We start from the raw sequence: 22132 nt of genomic DNA, 5'->3' as shown, positions 1-22132 counted from the left end.
CAACAACGTTTTCTGCCATCTGTGAATCTGAGGCAAAACCTTGATTCATCTGAGAACATGGTGTAACGCCAATGGCGGAAAGCCCGTCCCTGATGCTGCCTAGCCCATGCCAATCTTTGGCGCCTATGGTGAGCTGTAAGGGTAACACCCTTGAAAGGCCGCCTTGCTTTCAGACGTGCTTGATAGAGCCGGTTTTTTAATGGGTGAGTGTGAAATTTGTCGCCCAGTGAGTGTACGGAATTCCCTATTGATGGCAGGTGCTGATTTGAACCTATTGCGTAGGGCCATTAATGTAATGAGACGATCCTGTCGTGGTGTCGTTGATTTTGGTCTGCCACGCCCAGGTCTCATTGCAACCCCACCTGTTTGACGGCACTTGTCCCACAGGCGTGAAATTATAATTTTTGATTTACCCAACATTCGGGCAACTTGACACAATGATGTCTCTCCCCCCCCCCCCCTCTATCATCCCCCCAATTCTCCAATTTGTTTGTTCATTGAGATACTGCCTCGGAGGCATTTTTCAGCATATGTTCAACTCTCTTACATTAGTGATTGTGAGTTCTCCCAATACGTTTACAGAGGTTGACTTCTGTGTGCACGTGCATAACGTGTTGGTAATGCATCATGTTGAATTTCATTGTCATTGGATGTTGCGTTCGGGTGCAACGCTACGGTAACGCACCCTTTCACCTGTACGTTTGCTGCATTCAATTTCTTCGTTCCCTTATTTTTTGTCGATAGTATATTCCGCCTTCGTGGGCACTTCAGCAGACTGATCTACAGTCACTCTATGATCAACTCCCGAAGCCCTGTGTTATTATTGGTGACCTAAATGGTCACAACCCGCTCTGGGGTAGTAATAACACTAATACTAAAGGTAAAATACTGGAAGATTCTATCTCCAATAATGACCTATGTATATACAATGATGATTCAAGCACATACCTGCATCCTGCAACCGGAACCTATTCTTCTCTAGATCTGTCTCTTGCAGACTCTGACCTCCTAAATGAATTTGGTTGGTCTGTCCATAGTGACCTCTGTGGAAGTGACCACTTCCCAACTATTCTTTCAGAAATAACTCCATCTGATTCTCCATCATATACAAGATGGAGAAGGCTGACTGGCATTTATTTCAAACTATATGTAAATCGAAATTACGACCTGAATGCTTCAGTGACGTACCTGATCCCATTCAGATTTTTGCTGACGTTTTAAAGGAAATAGCTGATGAGTGTATACCGAAATCCTCTACAACTCCACACGTACGAAAACCATGGTTTAATACAGACTGTAGACAAGCCAGAAAAGCGAGGAAAAAGGCGGAACATTATTTCCGCAATCATCCAACTGTCCATAATTTAAATAAATTTAAAATACTCAATGCGAAGGCACGTCGTACCTTCAAACAAAACAAACGACAATCTTGGAGGAAATATGTCTTCAATATTAATTCACGCACGCCAATGTCTAAGGTGTGAAACATGGTTCAGAGAATAAAAGGCAAAGGCTCCAAAGCTGCTGTTCATCATCTTAAAGATGGTGACAATTTAATAACTGACAAATGCATCATTGCAAATAAAATTGGCGAAACTCTTGCCAAAAATTCATCATCGGCAAATTATGTTCCTGAGTTTCAGAGATATCAAAAACAACAGGAAAAGACAAAACTTAATTTCGAATCAAATAACGGTGAAGATTATAATGAAGTGTTATCATTACATGAGCTACATACTGCTCTAGAGCAAGCTCATGACACTGCAGCGGGGGATGACAATACACTATACTAGCTACTGAAACACTTACCGGAACCATGTCTGATGACACTTTTAGATATATTTGACCAAATATGGACGTCTGGAGAATTTCCTCCTTCATGGCGTAATGCCATTTTGGTCCCAATACCAAAACATGGCAAGGATCATACTGATCCGTCTAATTACAGACCGATCTCTCTAACTAGCTGTGTTTGTAAAACCATGGAACGTATGGTGAATAATAGATTAACTTGGTATCTTGAAACCAATAACCTTATAACCAATATTCAATGTGGTTTAAGGAAAAATCGTAGTACCATTGATCATTTGGTACGTTTAGAATCTTTCGTTAAGAATGCTATAGTAAATAAACAACATGCAGTGTCAATTTTCTTTGATCTTGAGAAAGCTTATGATACGACCTGGAAGCATGGCATTTTGAAGGATTTACATGACTTTGGTTTGAGAGGCCGTTTGCCTCTTTTTATATCACGGTTTTTAAAAGACAGACAATTTCAAGTCCGAGTGGGTTCAACCCTGTCTGATCATTACAATCAGGATCAGGGTGTCGCTCAAGGCAGTATTTTGTCTGTCACTTTATTTAGTATCAAGATCAGCAGCTTATCCAAGGTTTCAAACGATTCCATCGATGGATCACTTTTTGTGGATGATTTTAATATTTCTTGTCGTGGTAAAAATATGCATACTATTGAGAGACAATTACAGATGTGTTTAAGTACAATTCATAAATGGTCACTTGAGAATAGCTTTACATTTTCACAGATAAAGACCAAATGTATACATTTCTGTCGGAAGTATAAGCCTCATAAAGATCCCGAATTGTTCTTAGATTGTTCTCCAATTAACGTTGTGAAGGAAGCCAAATTTCTGGGACTGATTTTCAACCAACATTTTACCTTTCTACCACATATTAAGTATTTGAAGACTAAATGCCTGAAGGCATTAGATCTATTAAAAGTCGTGTCAAATTCAAAGTGGGTTGGGGATCAAACTACCCTCCTTCATTTGTACAGATCACTCATCCGATCAAAACTTGACTATGTCTCCATCGTATATGGGGGAGCCAGTAAAAGGAACTTGAAAATACTTGATTCTATTCACCACCAAGGTCTAAGACTTTGTCTTGGATCTTTCCGCACTTCTCCCATTGACAGTATTTACGTTGAGACTGACGAGCCTTCTTTACACCAACGACGTATCAAATTATCTTTGCAGTATATTACTAAACTATATTCTAATCAGTCGAATCCTGCATATAACTGTGACTTTAATCCCCTGTATGAGGAACTGTACAACAAAAAGTCTTCCCTTGTTCCGTCTGTAGGAATAAGAATAAAACCTTTACTTTCTGCTGCCGGCATTGAGCTGGAAAATATATCTCCTTCCCGTCTTCTTTCTTCTCCTCCTTGGCAACTGGTGAGGCCTGAAGTTGATCTAACTCTGACAAAGTTTAAGAAATCTGTAACTAATGAATTACAATCTAAACAAGAATATAATCAATTAAAAAATAAATATAATACATACAAATCCTTATTAACGGATGGGTCCAAGGATGGTGGCGCGGTGGCATGTGCTACTGTCATTGGATCCAGACCAATATCTTCTAGAATACCGGATAACAGCTCTATTTTCACAGCAGAAGCTAACGCCATATTAACAGCTCTTAAATATATTAATAAACACCGTAAATATAAACAATACATAATAATTTCCGATTCTCCTTCGTGTCTTCAGGCTATTAAAAATCTTTCTTGTCAACATCCACTTTTATTAGAAATTATTGAAATGTATAATGAGCTTGCTACTGGCCAATGCGACATCGTCTTTAGTTGGTTAACCAGCCACGTTGGCATTTCTGGGAACACAATGGCCGATATTGCTGCTAAGGCAGCACTCAACAAATCTGTGACACCACTTCTGATCCCATACTCTGATTACATAGCTAGCATTAGAACTTACATCCGTGATCTCATGCAAAAGAAGTGGGACACCCAAATAGGTCTCAATAACTTACATGCAATAAAACCAACTATCGGTTACACCTACTTGGGCTGTCAGTCCAGATGTAAAGAGGTCATCATACGACTATGTTGTATTGGCCACACAAGATATACGCATGAGTACCTATTAAAAGGTGAGGATCCTCCGTTTTGTATCCCTTGTGATGAAAGGATCACAGTCAAGCATGTCCTGCTTCACTGCATTGAATATTCCATCACAAGGGATAACTATTTCAAAGTAAAAGCTATGAAGGATCTTTTTAAAAATGTCAGTTCTCATTTAATTATTGCATTTTTAAAGGAATTAGATTTGTTAAGTGATTTGTAAATAGATATATATTGTATTATTGGTAGTTTGAATTAGTAACTGAGATTGTTAGTGGCTGTACCCTCAAAGGGGGTTGACGCAGCGTAAATTATTGTCCTCCTGCGAGGGTATGTAAGTCCCAAAACATTTGAAGTCAATTGAAGTGTACCAGTTTTTAATCGTAGTATTGTTGTGTTTTTAATGTTTGGCTTAATGTCAGCATCAACGCCAATGGCTGAAGGGGTGGTGTAAATCCAGCTAGGGTAATGCAAAAGTAATGTAAGTCCCCATGGTCCCTAGTATGGTGATCTCCCTTCAGTTGTTGGCGATCTCTAGCCACTTTTTTATATTGTATTGTCCAAATACTGTTATTTGTTTTTACTTTTTACGCTAGTTTTACTTCAAATTGTGATATTCTAGTTGTTTTACTGTCCTTCGTCGGCAGGTTTTTATAATATCTATATATATTCTATTTCCATGACAAATGTTCTCGTCACGATATGGCTGCAATATTGCCGATGTGACGTTAAATAATAACTCACTCACTCTTTTCTTCTCCTGTTGTTTCTAATGTTTCTGAAACTCCGGGACATAATTTGACGAAGGAGAATGCTTGGCAAGGGTTTCACCAAGCTTCTTGGCTATGTCAGCCTTATCCGTCAGTACATTGGCACCATCCTTCAAATGGTGGTGGGACAGTGAGGTAGCCTAGTAGTTGAGGCGTTCGCTCGTCACGCCGAAGACCCGGGTTCGATTCCCCACATGGGTACAGTGTGTGAAGCCCATTTCTGGTGCCAATATTTCTGGTGGAATATTTCTAAAAGCGGCGTAAAACCAAACTCACTCACACACTCATGTATCTTCAGTTAACTTACACTGGTTCCAGTTCAATTGTCTCGAGTATGACATTACTTCCAGTTTAACGATACGGGAATTAAATCGATGATTCGTAAATTGAAGGCTTTTATGTTATAATTGCGTTCCGTTTTCACATTTAATTGTATTAGTTTATTAAGTATCAAGAATAACACACAGCTGATTTTTCCCAATCTTCTTCCAGGCACTCCTCTCAATCTCACTCAGCCCTCCCCCATTACTGTTCGTGAAGGAAGCTCAAATGTCAGTAGATTTTTAACCTTTGCCCTGTATTCGTTGAATCATGTTTCACACCTTTGACATTGGTGTGCGTGAATTAATTCTGAGGACATAGTTTCGCCAAGACTGACCCGTATTCTGTTTAAATGCGCGTCGAGCCTTGGCATTTAAAATGTTAACTTTATCTAAATTATGGATTGTAGGTTGTCGGCGAAAATATTTTTCTGCCTTCTTCCCACTCTTCCTGGCCTGTTTGCAGTCAGGCTTACGAATATGTGGAATTGCAGAGGACTTAGGGATAGTTTCATCAGCAATATTCTTCAGTTTATCAGAGAATAACTGAATCAGATCTAGAGAATTGTCCAAAAAGTCAGATTTTAAGTTGTCAGTACACAGTGTTTGAAATAATGGCCATTTGGCCTTATTAATATTCCACCTCGTTGCAGGTGGATCATCATTCGGGTTTAGAGCTGAAAGTATTGTGGGGAAATGGTCACTTCCACACAGGTCATCATGGACTGACCATTCAAATTCGTTATACATATTGGGATTTGTGAGAGACAGATCAAGTGCAGAATTAGTTCCAAATCCAGGATGTAAATAAGTGGCTGATCCATCATTAAATATGCATAAATTATTATTAGAAATTAAGTCTTCGAGGATTTTCCCTTTACTGTTAGCATCGGTGCTTCCTCACAAAGGGTTGTGTCCGTTAAGATAACCCATGATAATACAGGGTCTGGGAGGCTAGTCAAATAGATCCTGAAGATCAGACTGCTGAAGAGCCGAAGATGGAGAAATGTACACAGAACAGAGCTTGAAGGTTATTTGTAAAGAAAGGCGGACAGCAATAATCTGAAGATTGCTTTAAAGAGGGACAGGGCTATGAATAACACCCTGCCTCACCAAAATAGAAGCGCCACCGGTGGTTTTCTCACCTGGAGGTGAAAACGAATTAAATTAATTGTACTGACGAAAATCAAATTGATCTGTACTTTTCAGGTATGTCTCTTGTGAACTAAAGGCTGATGGTTTAAAATCTTGTGATAGTAATTGTAGATCATTAAAATTGGTCTTAACGTCTCTGCAATGCCATTGTATTAGATTAGGATTCTGGCTCATGGTGGTTCCAAACTTCTGACATATACACCTCCACTCCGATATTGAAATAACCAGCTTATATTGATTTAGGGACTGTGCTCAATGCAAAAGTAAACAGGTATGTGTTGCTTGGAACAATGCCTCTACTCGAATTGAATGTTTTATGTTCTGTGATCTTAACGCTGACATTTGCAAGTTGGTGTTGTTGTAATTGATTATTGACTCCTTGCACATTCTACAAGGAGCTGACCACCGAGGAGACACGAGACGTTTTGACTTCTCCGCATATAGATTGGATAGTCTTGGAAATCTAAAAAGGATTTAATTTGAGGGGTTCACCATTTGTAGCCTCAACAGCTATAACTTTTGACCGGTTTTCCTGTTGCTTTGGAACTGAAATATATTCAGCCTTCAGACACCTTTTCTTGTCATTCCTGACAGAACCAGAATTTATTTGACTCATGATGTATCTGACGGGTTTAAGCACCCTTGCTCACCACCGAGTGTCAACAAGGACAGTATCTGCAGCGGATATCCAGCATGCAAACACCAGGGATACAAGGGTGATATACTCCAGTAAATACGACATAAATAGCTATATTTGTCTACCAAATATAATGTCAGGCTGGTTAACATGAGCCACCGCCATTTGGCATAGGACTCTAGGTAATTTAATATATCAATAATCTGTATATTTCAAATCAAAATTACCAATACCCAATAAGTTAAATGTGCAAAAAATATATTCTATGCGCAGGGCATGGCGAGACCAGCCGAATGATGAATCGGACCAATTATGTACCACCCGTCTAGGTGAAGTAAGGGCCAAAGTGGTGTGTTGGGCAAAAGGAACACGGTTCCAGGCCCCTATTGCCCTCAACCACCAGACTCCCATCCTCCACCGACACGGGCGCAACGCACGGAAAACAGGTTTTCCAATTCGGTCTTGCGACCAACACTGGGGTGCTGTGGACCTATGTTGCCCTGGTCTACACGGAGGGAGGGTGGGGAAAAGAGCTATTAGCGTTACCCAGCACCCACAACATGTGTTTTACCTGGTCCGGATGCGACTGTGCGTCATCCTCGTAAACTCGCAAACCATACAATTATCTGTAATAGCGAAGGAATAGCTGCTGTGAAAGAATAAATTCTCCATTTTCACCCATGCATGAATTTAATCAGTTTGCACACGAAACCCCTTTCTGGTTTTGGCCAAACTTCATATGACTCTTCCCATTGGCTGTCTTTAAATGTGGAATACGATTTGTCTGTGTTGACTATTTTACCAATAAATCATCTATGCAAATTAAACGTCAACTAATATTTAAGTGATGACAGAGTGGGTTCTTCATCAGACGAAGACTGAGCTCAAAATGTAAGTATGTTTCATATTTCCAAGTTTCGCGCAACACAAAATTCTCTCGCCTTTGTGATACTTAATTTTAACTTTATGTGTGTTGGGTAATCTGAAGCTCTGAATATTGCTTTGCTCGGACTGTCTAATGCGCCGAATATTGCTTTGCTCGGATTGTCTAATGCGCCGAATATTACTCTGATCAGTATATTTTCTTACCATTTGGATACTTCCTATACATATTATAGGTCCTATGGTAATCAAAACGCTCAGAAAATGACTTCGTTTGAATTGGTAATGCGCCAAATGTTGCTGTGCTCGGTTAGTGTAAGGCGCCGAATATTGCTGTGCTCGGGTAGTGTCAGACGCTAAATATTTCTGTGATCGGGTAGTCTTATGCGCCAGATATTTCTGTGATTGGGTAGTGTAAGATGTGGAATATTTCTGTGATCGGGTAGTGTAAGACGCCGAGTATTTCTGTGATCGGGTAGTCTAATGAGCGTAATGATGGCGGTGCTTTGATAAAATTAATCCCCAGTACTTAAATCGTTTATGGTATCACGTGATTGTTCATATAAAGTCATGAAAAGCATATATCATATATGTCAGTACAAAGAACGTAGTTAACATAATTATGGTGCCTAATGTGAAGTTTTTAATAAGAATAATGCCATGAACGGTAGGAAGGATTCAAATACACGCATGAGGGTTCGTTTTGATGACAGACCCTCATGGGTGCAACTGGATGTACAAAGTCCGTCTGAGTCAAAATCTCCCCAATGAATTGCACACTAACTCAAAAACAAATAATCGTAAATGACTCAAACCAACGCCAAAGTAAATAGGAAAAACACACCAACTCTGCCGAAAAGTTGTTTGACAAACCATCATTGTTTTCATTCGATATTTCAAGATTTGTGACAATGGTGTAGAGACAGCTCAGGTAACAGCCATGTAAGCGGGGGGGCACGGGCAAATTTGTCACGTGACGGTTTATCCTACTGATTGACCGATTGATTCATCTCACTCAAGTTTACTGCTGTTGTTAAAGCTTGAAATTACAAGGTCTACGACTCCTTCAAGTCTGAAACTCAACGGAGAATTTGACTCAAACGGACTATATTTGACGGTTTTGCGGACTGATTTCGGAGATTTTACGTCCGCTTTCCGACATTTTTAGGAAATATAAATCGCTGGGAGTTTCAAGACAATATATTAATAAAATAGGCGTAGGAGTCCGGGGATCAGTTGGGTGGCATTATACATGTGCATTATTATGCTGCGGACCTTGTTATTATACATGTGCATTATTATGCTGCGGACCTTGTCTTCGCTGAACATAAGTATGTAGATAATAGGCGCTGGGAGCATGTATGAGTAATACTGTAACCCTCATGGAATCCATTCTCACTACATCCTCGGTTGACTTAAAAGAGAAAGATGAAAGGATGCGGTAAATGGGGACAGTTATGAAAACTTGAGAGAGTACTCTTCTGTTGTGCACAGGTATGCCTTGCCTACTGTGCTATATAGTACATCTATCCGCAAGCTGAGAATGTTGTTATCAATAGATCTGCTATCATTCAGGTGACACGCCCATCGACAATGTCGATCCTTGAAGCCTGTCCGCATTCTGAGTATATAAGTATGCCATTAATGTCATTGCAATTAATTTCATCTGTGATGCCTTGACCACTACGAAAGTCTAATGCATGCTGTCGATTTTGTGGCATAAAATACTTTTTAGCGACTTTTTCTCGTTGCGTTCATTAATTTCTCGTTGCTTCGGATATTTTCTTCGTTACTTCATGTTTCTTTCAAAAACTTGAAATTTCAAATGTTTTCTCGTTACTTCAAGTTTCTTTAAAAAACATGAAATTTCGATAATTTCGTCGTTGCTTTGAGTATTTTCTCGTTATTTCAAATATTTTCTCGTAACTTCAAGTTTCTGTCAAAAACTTGAAATTTCGAATATTTCTTCGTTGCTTCGAGTATTTTCTCGTTACTTCAATCATGTTTTCGTTGCTTGGACTAATTTCTCATTGATTCGAATATTTTCTCGTTGCTTCCATTTTCTTTCAAAAAGCATGAAATTTCAAAATATTTTCTCGTTACTTCTCGTTACTTCAAGTTTCTGTCAGGCTATGACTACATACCCAGAGTCCCGTAGAAAAGACACCGTCTTGTTGTTATATGTTTTCCTTGATATGTCTGTGTGAGAAGACTATTTACTTCTCTTATCGAGTGACGTCCAGGGCCCCGTTTCACAAAGCTCTCGTAAGCCTAAGATCTCGTAACTTTTCTCGTAGCATTCGTACTCACTATGTTACAGTATAGGAGGTGCGAATGCTACGAGAAAAGTTACGAGATCTTAGGCTTACGAGAGCTTTGTGAAACGGGGCCCTGGGCAGGAAGTGACAGTGTTTTAAATTTATTTATTTCCTTAATTAATATATTGGGGTTCCCTAATAAACCTTTATTGCCTCATGCTGAATCAGCACAGGATGTGTATGTTAATGCGAAGTTGATATTGGCAAATGTCAATGGGTAAATGTGACATGTTTAAAAACAGGCTAAATATCTTATAGCTTTGTTTACTTACTAGAGTTACACATGAAAGGCAAACTGGTTTTATATCTACCTAAATACCACGTCACTGAGTCTTATTGCGTAGTATCTGAAGCTACTACGTTGCTTATAGTGAAGCCCTCTTTTCTATATCCTCAATATAGTTGCTATATCATTAGTGTTCGATCCGACTTCGTCCGTGCTCTCAAAAGCACCTTCTGTCTCACACATGTATCCAGCATTGTATCTATATTCAATTCAGTTCTCTTTATTCATGTGAATATGTACAGAATGGTACTGCATGTAACACTTTGTAATGTTACAAAATATTGTATGTAAAGATAACTGGTCCGTTAAAGTGAAGCCCTTTTTCCTCTCCATTCCCAACATAGCCTCAATCAAAATTGTTTAGTCTCTGATCGACTCACGTCTTCTTCTTTCCTGTCCCAAATGACAGTAGCTTCATCTGCCACCACTAAGCAGTCGGTGAAGGTAAGATACTTGCAACACATGAGGTCGCAAACATTCTCAAATATTGTTGCATCAGTGACAATGGTGCACGTTGCAGTTCCCTAATCGTTTCTAGGTGAACAATTCACTAGCCTGTCCATATGGTGGAACAGGATACGCCTACCTTTTCGAGAACACCTGGTATCCAGACTATTTGATAGTAATTCATAAACATATGCTCTGTCATTATGTCCACTAATGGATTGTCTTGACCATACTCGATATTGACAGTCGTATAACTAGTAGCATGATATAGTTGGAACATTTACTATCGACTCTGCTTTTCTAAGAGATTTCTTATGGATGTGAAACGGGCATTGTCGCTATCGTGTGATGGGGTTCATTTGCGTTCTGCGATTTCCTTTCTTTCTTTACTTTTAAAAACGGACTATATCTTGACAAACATGTCGAAGTGCGAATGATACATAGTACTATAACTATGGTTAACCAACACAATAAATACTACCTTATATATAGTAGGCAGGTTGTTCACCTGTGTCTCTGGCATACGTTTTAAATAGTAACATTCGATGGGTATCAGTTTGATAACTGCAAAGGAACACTACAGACCAAACAATTATGATAACAGGCATTCATATACCCTATTCTATAGATATAAATACAAGTCAGGATATATGTATGAGGTTTAAGTTGTTTTTGACACTTTTGATTGAGGCTTTATATGTTGGGTGAGGTGATGTGAAATGGGGTTTAACGTCGCACATATGAATATTTCGTTCATATGACGTATGTGTGGTTGCTTGTACTAGCCCAGTCTTAAGCTGGTTTTATAGTGCTAGATGCAAGACAGACTGAGATACCATGCCGCAGTTAAGCATGAATACCCAAATCAGACACATTATACTGACTCCGAGCCGACCAGTCCTTGTTGTACCCATTAATGCCAGGCAGGGACCAGCAAGTACCATATTGAAACGTCTTTTGGTATGACGTGACCGGGGATCGAACCCGCGACCTTCCGCTCTCCGAGCGGACGCTCTAACCACTACACCACGGAGGTGGTTGGATATGTTGGGAATGGAGAGGAAAAAGGGCTTCACTTAAAGGTCACATGCAACCAAAAAAATCAAACATAATTAAAACACAATTATCACTTCTTCATGACATATAATATGCATTGCTGATTATGAAAAAACAAATAAACAAAATTATAAGCGAATAATCGCAATTCAAAAGTGCAATATTTTGTACCTCGGTTTACCTCCCTCGAAACGAAGCAGCCGGGATGGCTTAGTCTCTATTCGCCCACATCCCTAATTGCCCACATCCCAATTGGCCCACAAAAACATCAGAGGTTAATTAGGGTCAGACAATGCACCCCTACTCTCATAATGGGATTAGTCTAAAATCACATACATCTCTGAGTTACTTGACAAAGTGCTCTTGTTTCAGTGTTGTGGTAGTTATACAGGATGGAGAAGGAAACTTAGAGAAGATTTAAAGTATATTTCAATTTTGTCTAAATAAAGTAGAGAGTATTATTAATTAATGTATCTACTAATCGGAAATAACTTCTCTCTCCTTTCAATTTAGTAACTCACTGCAACCCTATAAGTATGGTAGTTTGCAAAGTATGGGCAGTCGCAATGGCTAACCTACAGAAAGCAGAGTTCACGTTGTCGCAGAGAGGAGGAAAACAGGTTCTACACGGAGGTCACAAGTATCGACTGCACGTTGACAGACAGGTAGCCACTCACTGGAAGTGTATCATCGACAAGTGCAAGGGTAGATGCAGCACCATTGGGGATCACATCACTTCAGTATCAGAACACAACCATCCTCCACTAGTGAATGAAGAAGAGAGTCGACTTCTCACCAGACTTAGACAACGCGTTCAAGAAGAGATCAAGCCTGTCCAGCAAATCTACAATGAAGAGACCCAGAACCTAGACGAAGAAGCTGCTGCTACTGTTGCTTCCTTCTACAGTATCAAGTCTGGACTCTACCGTCAGCGTGCCAAGGTTCTTCCACCAGTCCCACGTACCCGTGCTGATGTAGACCTCACAGGTACCTTTTTTAAGTATTAACTTATCTACTGATATTTGCATAATGCTCAATTGATTTCTTGACAGTGTACTTCATTCATTCATTCATTCATCAAAAACAACGTCTAACACACTTGCTTGTTTTTAAGGTCTTTAAGGTTTTTAAGCAAGTCTCGTGATACATACATTAGATTGTTTAACTACTTGAAGGACTCTGTGCTTGCTATTGTCGGCGTTGAACTTTCTCCCTCCGTTGTACAGACTGACTACGAAGCTGCTGCTATTGGAGCCACTGAGAGAGTCTTCCCCGATGCAGAAGTCCGTGGATGCTACTTCCACTTCACCCAGGCGGTTTGGCGGCAGGTTTCAGAGAAAGGCCTTGTGAAAACCTACAAGGACAACCGTGCCTTCAACACCCACGTGCGACGTGCTGCAGCACTCCCCCTCCTCCCAGTGGATCAGATCCAAGATGCCTGGATGGAAGTATTGAACCAGTCTCCCGACGTTGACGGAATCGGCCAGTTCAACGACTACATCACATCTACATGGGTTGACTACGACGCAAGATTCCCACCTCGCATTTGGAATCAACATGGAAACACTGGGCCAAGAACAAACAATCACTTGGAGGGATTCCACCTTGGATTTAAGAAGCTGGTTCAGAAGCACCACCCGAACATTTACGAGTTTGTGATCACAATGAAGAAGCTCGAGACAACAAACAGAGTGGCCAGAAGACAGATTGAGCATGGAGCAGCTGTCCGCCCAAGATCCAGACTCTACAAGAACCTGGACAGCCGCCTGCACAGACTGCAGCAGCAACTGGAAACTGGCAGAAGATCACCGCTACAGTTTCTGGACGCGGCTGGACACCTGATCAAGTTGAACTGAACATTATGAAACTTTGTTACAGAAATAAAAACAAAATGTAAATTACTTTTGTCTTCATTTGCCCACATCTCAATTCGCCCACATCTTCAAAATAGGAGAGTCCATTCTTCAGTCATAGGTATGACACAAGTTGATCATTATGTAATCCCTAACCAATATGTTGTTTTAAAACTGTGGGCGAGATGGGATGTGGGCGAATAGAGAACATGCCGCCGGGATACCGAACCCAGTTAGAGCGGGTGGGTGTGCACTCAAGTGTAACGGCTGGTTCATTAGCAGATGACGCCTTCATTGTGTGTGTATATATAGAGATGTTGGGTTTTGTAAATACATGCTCATTTTTTGTGTATAACATTTTGCAATCAACAGACATCATAACATGTCATGTGTTCAAGTATCACACCTGCCTGTCTGTGTAATTACATAATGTGACAGAGACCGAACTCGGGCCATAAATCAATGCGTTTTGTTTATGGTGTATAGCCTGATTGGTGTTAAGTTCAAATTGCATGTGGTCAGTGATCGCAGCTGTGTATTGCATATTGTCATTAGCAGACAGGCAGGCAGACACACAGGTGTCAATAAAACAAGACATTGAGTTTTGTCTGTGACAACGACATATCTATATCACAGTTAGAAATTGTGTCAACGCTAAATAATGACATTGCTTTTAAGTATCGAACTGAGAAAGTGTCTCGGTAAGAAGAACGTGTGGTGAAATAGACAAATGAAATTATATAAACAGTTAATTTACTGTCATAACATATAAAAAGCTCGCGCCTGTGAGATATCAACAAAACATTAGAAAAATAGCTCACACCAAAGCCTTCACCGAGTATTCACCCGACAACCCGCTTCCAAGCTGCGCGAACCTATTTCACTGCGCACATGCTATGAGCGCAGCCCAGCTGTTGAAACCCGTTTTCCCCAGAAAAGTCTGGGGAAAATTAGTGAAACGTTTGAACTCCGATTTCGCGCGTTTTTTTTCATCGCGTTATTTTTCAACTTTATAAGTTGAATTTGCATTTTTTGACGATTTGTTTCGGTATGTCCATACCGAAAGGTATCAGAATCTGCAAAGTTGTGTTTTACGTTGCATGTGACCTTTAAACGGACCAGTTATCTTTTCATGTGGCATTTTGTCACATTTCAAAATGATATTTAGGTAGATGTAATACTAATCTATGGATGTAAACAAAATTGAAGATACATGTGTGAGGTTTAAGTTGCTTTGAGAAACGGTCCAAGATAGACTGAACAATTGTGACGACGATAATGTTGAGAGTTTGGGGAAAATGTCGTATCACTACCTGTGAGCATGCTTCAAATACGATGAACAGTGGCTTTCTAACGTGGAGTTTGCTTGGATATAGATGTAAAACACTTTCTGGGCAGACAGAAATGTGTATCGGGATTGACCGAAGTACTTGTCCGTTTTAAATGCTGTATCGTTTAACGATTCATCTTTTAGACGTAACCTCTATCGGTCACTTTCACAGGCCGAGTTTTAAGCGATTTACTCGTAATGAGGTTATTATGATACGCATGTGTGACTTCCGGCTACTTATTATTATCATGAGTGTATGTTGGATCACTTAAATGTAGGCATTGTTTTCGATAATGAGTGAGTGAGTTTAGTTTTACGCCGCAATCAGCAATATTACAGCTATAAGGCGGCGGTCTGTAAATAATCGAGTCTGGACCAGACAATCCAGTGATCAACAGCATGAGCATCGATCTGACAATTGGGAACCGATGACATGTGTCAACCAAGTCAGCGAGCCTGACCACCCGATCCCGTTAGTCGCCTCTTACGACATGCATAGCCGCCTTTTGTGACAAGCATGGGTTGCTGAAGACCTATTCTATCCCGGATCTTCACGGGTCGTTTTCGATAATGGATGTTGTAGCGAATTATATAGTTGACCCGCCTTGGCCCGGTCCGGTCGAGTCGGGTCGAGTTTTAGGCTATCTCCTTCTCGTTGTTCCAGTATAATAACTTTCTTTCAAAAATCGTGAAGTAACGAGAAAATGCTCGAAGCAACGAGTAAATATTTGAAATTTTTGAAAAAAAATGAAACAACGAGAAAACCTTCGAAGCAACGAGAGTATAATTGAAGTAACGAGAACATACTTGAAGTAACGAGTAAATACTCGAAATTTCAAGTTTTTGACAGAAACTTGAAGTGATGAGAAAATATTCGATGCAACGAGAAAATAATCTAAGCAACGAAAAAAATGCTCTATGCAACGAGAACTTTCGCTGAAACAAATATTTTATGCTACAAAAGTTGCAGCATTAGGATTTCGTAGACCACCACCATAACCCCATCACAGAATGAAATGTTCGTCCACATCCCCTCCTCCATTTCACATCTCTGGGGATTTTTTTCGTCTGACGTTACTTGGGTCATTCATAATGTTTTCAGCGTCATTATTTAAAAACATCTGCAGGGGTATGACAGCAAGGTTACACGAATGTTCAGTTTGCAAAGTCATTTTTGAGTATCTGAGTTGGGAGTTAATGCAGCTGAAAAAAGAGTATTTTATTTGCATATTCCATAACACAAATCCCATGTATGATTCTTAAGCCATATTCAGAAATATACATTTGGAAAAATAAGGTGAACCGCAGGTACCTATTACATTAGAATATGTATTAAACATTTTTCCTCCTTTTAGTTGCATCAAATAGGTTTACTTCATTAAAAAGAAATAATACAAAACAACAACAAACAGCAATACGATATACAAGTGCTTCGGTGATATTAAGTACCATTGGAATCAAACATGGATAGAGTTATCGTTCTTTGTTTGAAGTAGTTCTGATGTTCATACGCCAATATGAAATTTTTCCAGAGAAGCACGAGTCTCTATTCTGTTTGTCCCGGAATAACACGAGTTGGTCACGAATGTACTGAGAATCCCATAAAGGGCCTAGAAATAGGATTTCGTAGCCTCCACAGTACTGAGTTTGTTTGACACTATTTACAGTTAGTATGATGTCTTGGGGTCATGAAAAGGCCTGTAATACTCTCAGATTGTTGTCTCAGTTTTTTTTACAGGCCATTATATGTGGTGGGGGTCTGCGAGCATTTTCGTCACATTTGGTTTGCTGCCCGACAACACCTCAAAGTTAATCATTGATAGTTTTACTACTATCAATGTGATTACTTTCATTTTGACTTCTGTGTACTGCTAAAGGATGTAGAAATTATTTGACATAATTTTGTTTTGAAAAAAAAATCATAATTGCCGCCATTTTGTTTTGTCGTGTTTTGCCTTCTCAGCACTTAAATTTACATAACAATGAACACCGAATGTTTCCATTTACATCCACAGTTGATACGTTTGATGTTTTTTGACACTTGTTTCTCCTAGAGTGATGGCTTGGGCACAAAACAAGTCATTTTGTATGGTCATATCGTTGTAATTTAATGTTTTACAGCTTATTCTTTGAGACAGGGGTATTTTAGCGATTCTCCGACTTTTCATGGAAATGTGTGAGGGTGATTTATTTAATGGCAGTTAACATTATTTTTGTTACTAAAACAAGTTGTTTTTGTTTTCTCTTTACTTCTAGAGTGACGGCATGTTATTAGGAGTTTTTATATATTACCCAGAATTCAAAATGGCCGCCATTGTAGTTTAACTACATATACTTAGTGGAGGACTTAGTGGAGTCAAAATGAAAGTGATCAGATTGATAGTATTACAGGCCTTTTCATGAGCCCAAGACATCATACTAACTGAAAATAGTGTCAAACAATTCAGCATTGGGGAGGCTACGATTTGAAATATTTCAGCTGCCTCCTCCTGGACTAAGTTGCTGAGAGTTACCTTTTGGACTGGCATGGTAGTGAAAAACGGACCTTGGTTGGTATATTCATATGTATAAATAAGATTAAAAACAATTTCAAAATGAAGATTTTTTTTAATGTCCTCCAACTCTGATTGGCCGAAACAGGACTTTGTCATATTTTGTCTTTGCAACTTTAAGGTCATGGCCTGCTACACACTTAAGCACATATGCCAGATGGTGTGTGTCCTAAAGCAAATGACTTCTATGTGCTTCTATTCAACCTGCAGTAAATGGGTAGAATAGATGGCGATGGGACAAGGAGCAGGCAAAGAATATCAACAATACACTGACCAATTAACCAGGGTCATAATGAAGCGCTTTGAGGATACTTAACAGGTTGATTTGGAACATTAAATGTGTCCTGTTCTTGGTTTCGCTGCGAGCTTAAGCACATATGTCATATGCTGTGTCTCCTAAAGCAAGTGGCGTCGAAATGTGCCTGTATTCATCCTGCACGAAATGGGTACACGGTAGAATTAGATGGCGATGAGTCAGTTAACCCCAAAGGCAACTTGTGATGTACACAGAGCAGGTTCCAGACAAAGAAAATCCAGAACACACTGATCAATTAACGAGGGAATTAATAAAGCGTTTTGAGAAAGTTTTACGGTGAGGATTTGGCGTATTTAAATGTGCACATTGTTATATGTTTTGAATATGTCTTTCCTTGTCGCTTGTCGTAAGAGGCTCGGGTGGTCAGGACTGCTGACTTGGTTAACACATGTCATCGGTTCCCAATTGCAAAGATCGATGCTCCTGCTGTTGATCACTGGATTGTCTGGTCCAGACTCGATTATTTACAGACCGCCGCCATATAGCTGTAATATTGCTAAGTGCGGCGTAAAACTAAACTCACTCACTCACTCTTTCCTTGTCCTGAACAGATGAAGAAATCAATGGCCGCCTCTGCGTCGTTCCTTGTGCTGCTGGTTAGCGTCACGGATGTGTGGTGTGGTACATTTATTGGCCCAGGTGAGTTTAGTCACCTTCAGGCTTCGATGCAACATCATGCCTAAGTCTCGGTATACAATATCTTTCCTGTCACACAATCAATACATGTCCAGGTCTTCACTCCATGAGTACTCGATTGTCACACAATCAATACATGTCCATCTCTTCATTCCATGAGTACTCGATTGTCACACAATCACCACATGTCCATGTCTTCACTCCATGAATACTCGATTGTCACACAATCGGCACATGTCCATGTCTACACTCCATGAATACTCGATTGTCACACAATCAATACATGTCCATGTCTTCACTCCATGAATACTCGATTGTCAGACAATCGCAACATCTCAATGTCTTCACTCCATGAGTACTCGATTGTCACACAATCGCCACATGTCCATGTCTACACTCCATGAATACTCGATTGTCACACAATCAATACATGTACATGTAGTCACTCCATGAGTAGTCGATTGTCACACAATCGGCACATGTCCATGTCTACACTCCATGAATACTCGATTGTCACACAATCAATACATGTCCATCTCTTCACTCCATGAGTACTCGATTGTCACACAATCGCCACATGTCCATGTCTACACTCCATGAATACTCGATTGTCACACAATCAATACATGTCCATCTCTTCATTCCATGAGTACTCGATTGTCACACAATCGCCACATGTCCATGTCTACACTCCATGAATACTCGATTGTCACAAAATCAATACATGTCCATCTCTTCATTCCATGAATACTCGATTGTCACACAATCGGCACATGTCCATGTCCTCACTCCATGAATACTCGATTGTCACACAATCAATGCATGTCTATGTCCTCACTCCATGAATACTCGATTGTCACACAATCAATACATGTCCATCTCTTCATTCCATGAGTACTCGATTGTCACACAATCGCCACATGTCAATGTCCTCACTCCATGAATACTCGATTGTCACACAATCAATGCATGTCTATGTCCTCACTCCATGAATACTCGATTGTCACACAATCGCCACATGTCCATCTCTTCACTCCATGAATACTCGATTGTCACACAATCAATACATGTCCATCTCTTCATTCCATGAGTAGTCGATTGTCACACAATCGCCACATGTCCATGTCTTCACTCCATGAATACTCGATTGTCACACAATCAATACATGTCCATCTCTTCATTCCATGAGTACTCGATTGTCACACAATCGCCACATGTCCATGTCTACACTCCATGAATACTCGATTGTCACACAATCAATACATGTCCATCTCTTCATTCCATGAGTTCTCGATTGTCACACAATCGCCACATGTCCATGTCTACACTCCATGAATACTCGATTGTCACACAATCAATACATGTCCATCTCTTCATTCCATGAGTACTCGATTGTCACACAATCGCCACATGTCCATGTCCTCACTCCATGAATACTCGATTGTCACACAATCAATACATGTCCATCTCTTCATTCCATGAGTACTCGATTGTCACACAATCGGCACATGTCCATGTCCTCACTCCATGAATACTCGATTGTCACACAATCATCACATGTCTATGTCCTCACTCCATGAATATTCGATTGTCACACAATTGCCATATGTCCATGTCTTCACTCCATGAGTACTCAACTGTAACACAATCACCATATTTCTGTCTTCAGTCGATGGGTACTCGATTTTCATCCAATAGCCATATGTCCATGTCTTTAGTCGATGTGTATTTGATTGTAACACATATGTCCATGTCTTTTGTGCATCGGGATGTGCATTTGTTCAAAGTAAATGACGTTCTGGTATTTTTTCAGTACCCGCCAATCCGATAATGGTGACACCGGACCCTGCAGCAGTGGACGAGACCGCGGGCTCTATCGTTCTCACTGTTACCAACACAATGTTGCCTACTTCCGGCTTATGGGGCTTCACTGTGAGTGTTTATTACTTTCATGTAAAATAGTAAGGCTGTAACGATGCATTGAACTATCGATGGATTGCAATTGTTGAGCCTCCGATAATTAATCGATGGTAGAAAGAAAATACTATTGATGCATCGATAGTATGTATGGCTATCAATAGTTTAATAATTGACTTCCGTCGGCAAATATTTATGTTGTTTTGTATGTTTGTATAGTTTGGGTGAAGACTTGTTTTAACTGTTTATTTGATCCCAGTTTCAAATTTCTTAACAGATATTAAAAGACTACTGACTGACTGACTGAGTTTAGTTTTACGCCGCTTTTAGCAATGTTCCAGCAATATCACGGCGGGTGGACACCAGAAATGGGCTTCACACATTGTGCCCATGTGGGGAATCGAACCCGGGTCTTCGGCGTGACGAGCCAACGCTTTAACCACTAGGCTACCCCACCGCCCCTTCAAGAAGACAATTCAAGGAGAAAAATATTATTTTGCAATAGACTATCGCTATCGCAATAGTCACCCCTATAAAATAACCTAAAGTAACGGGATGATATTGAGACTGGAACGAGTCTAAATTTAATTTGCTACCCGGGTATCCGATACCTTATTACTCGGCTTTACCCGCTGTAGGACTCTTTGGTTGGGTACAAAATGTCTGATAGAAGGTGTTTGACCGTACCAAGGCCAAACACTATTCCCATACACGATCTGCGATCTTAGCGCTCCAATGATCGTAAGCGTCATATTATAACATTGACATAAGACCCAAGTGGACCCTGATCATGCACGCACTGAGATTGACTGAAGCTTCCTATTTCTATAAACGTCAGAACGAATGCCTGCATTGGCAGAAAGAGCCAACACCAGCAACTTGAAGTGTAAGTATGGAGGAGCATTGTTATTGTCATTAAACAATATACAATATACGTTACTAGCCCGGGTCCGAGAAGTACTATGGATACCCGGGTCCAAAGCAAAACCAACCCTACCCGAGTACCAGAGTTTCCTGTTCAAGCCCTAGTTGGTATGAAGCTGTATGAAAGGAACGTGTATAGGTTTGTGCTCAGGATTAAAACGCATTTTACACAATGTATTGTTGTGGCGTCCTTCTGTTATAAATAATTCGTATTGACCAAGGTTAACCCATGATGTAATGTCCATTGATAGGTACATCATCCTAAAAATATCAACACCTTACTTACTGCATTGTTCTTCTTTAAGTACGCAACGGCTGACGACACAGCAAGTGGATCCGACTACACAGCAATCTCTGCAACGCCAGCGCAAGTTCAATTTGACCAAAGCACCTTTAACATTACGATCCCCATTTTGGATGACACAGTAAGTTTACTTTCCGTTTAAAATCAACCACAACCCTTTCTCTTATCTTAATGAGGACGTGGGTTAGGTTTTACGCCGCTTTTAGCAATATTCAGACAATATCACTTTGGGGTAGAAAAGAAATAGGCGTCGCACATTTTGGGAACCGATCACGGGGTACATTATGACCAATATAGTGATGATGTCAGGTGTTTCCGACAAGGACAGCGTGTTTCGTTTACTCCGTGGTACTAGTCACAAACATGCGAAGTCAAATGTGCACCTGAAACAATCACGGAAACATATGGTTTCAGTCATAACTGGAAAGTACATCAGGAACTATTTTTGTCACTAATGTTTCATATTTGGCAATTTTATATAAAAGTGTTTTACTAGGGCCATGAATGCCGTAGTTCAGTATGTATCTTGTCTGTTTTATCTGA

At 40.1% G+C, this 22132-nt stretch overlaps 1 protein-coding gene and 1 long non-coding RNA gene across 2 annotated transcripts in view; one reads left to right on the top strand and one right to left on the bottom strand.

Moving 5' to 3' along the window:
• Positions 1–537: 537 nt before the first annotated feature.
• On the bottom strand, positions 538–8497 carry LOC124278371. Its single transcript, XR_006899074.1, has 4 exons — positions 8390–8497; positions 2955–2961; positions 1735–1737; positions 538–564 (listed from the first exon to the last, which is right to left on the bottom strand). It is a non-coding gene; the product is annotated as an uncharacterized LOC124278371 (long non-coding RNA).
• Positions 8498–20272: 11775 nt separating this feature from the next.
• The window catches only part of LOC124278398, a 58178-nt gene continuing 56318 nt past the window's right edge, over positions 20273–22132 (top strand). Inside the window, exons 1-2 of the mRNA XM_046714112.1 lie at positions 20273–20376; positions 21591–21710. Of these exons, the coding sequence (XP_046570068.1) occupies positions 20275–20376; positions 21591–21710 (222 nt within the window). The 5' untranslated portion in view covers positions 20273–20274. The remainder of the gene's footprint in view (positions 20377–21590; positions 21711–22132) is intronic.

The sequence above is a fragment of the Haliotis rubra genome, unplaced genomic scaffold, assembly GCF_003918875.1.
Source record: "Haliotis rubra isolate DU_JTF1 unplaced genomic scaffold, ASM391887v1 Scf236, whole genome shotgun sequence".
In the NCBI taxonomy this organism is placed as follows: domain Eukaryota; kingdom Metazoa; phylum Mollusca; class Gastropoda; order Lepetellida; family Haliotidae; genus Haliotis; species Haliotis rubra.
This window is presented reverse-complemented; position numbering and strand designations above follow the sequence as displayed.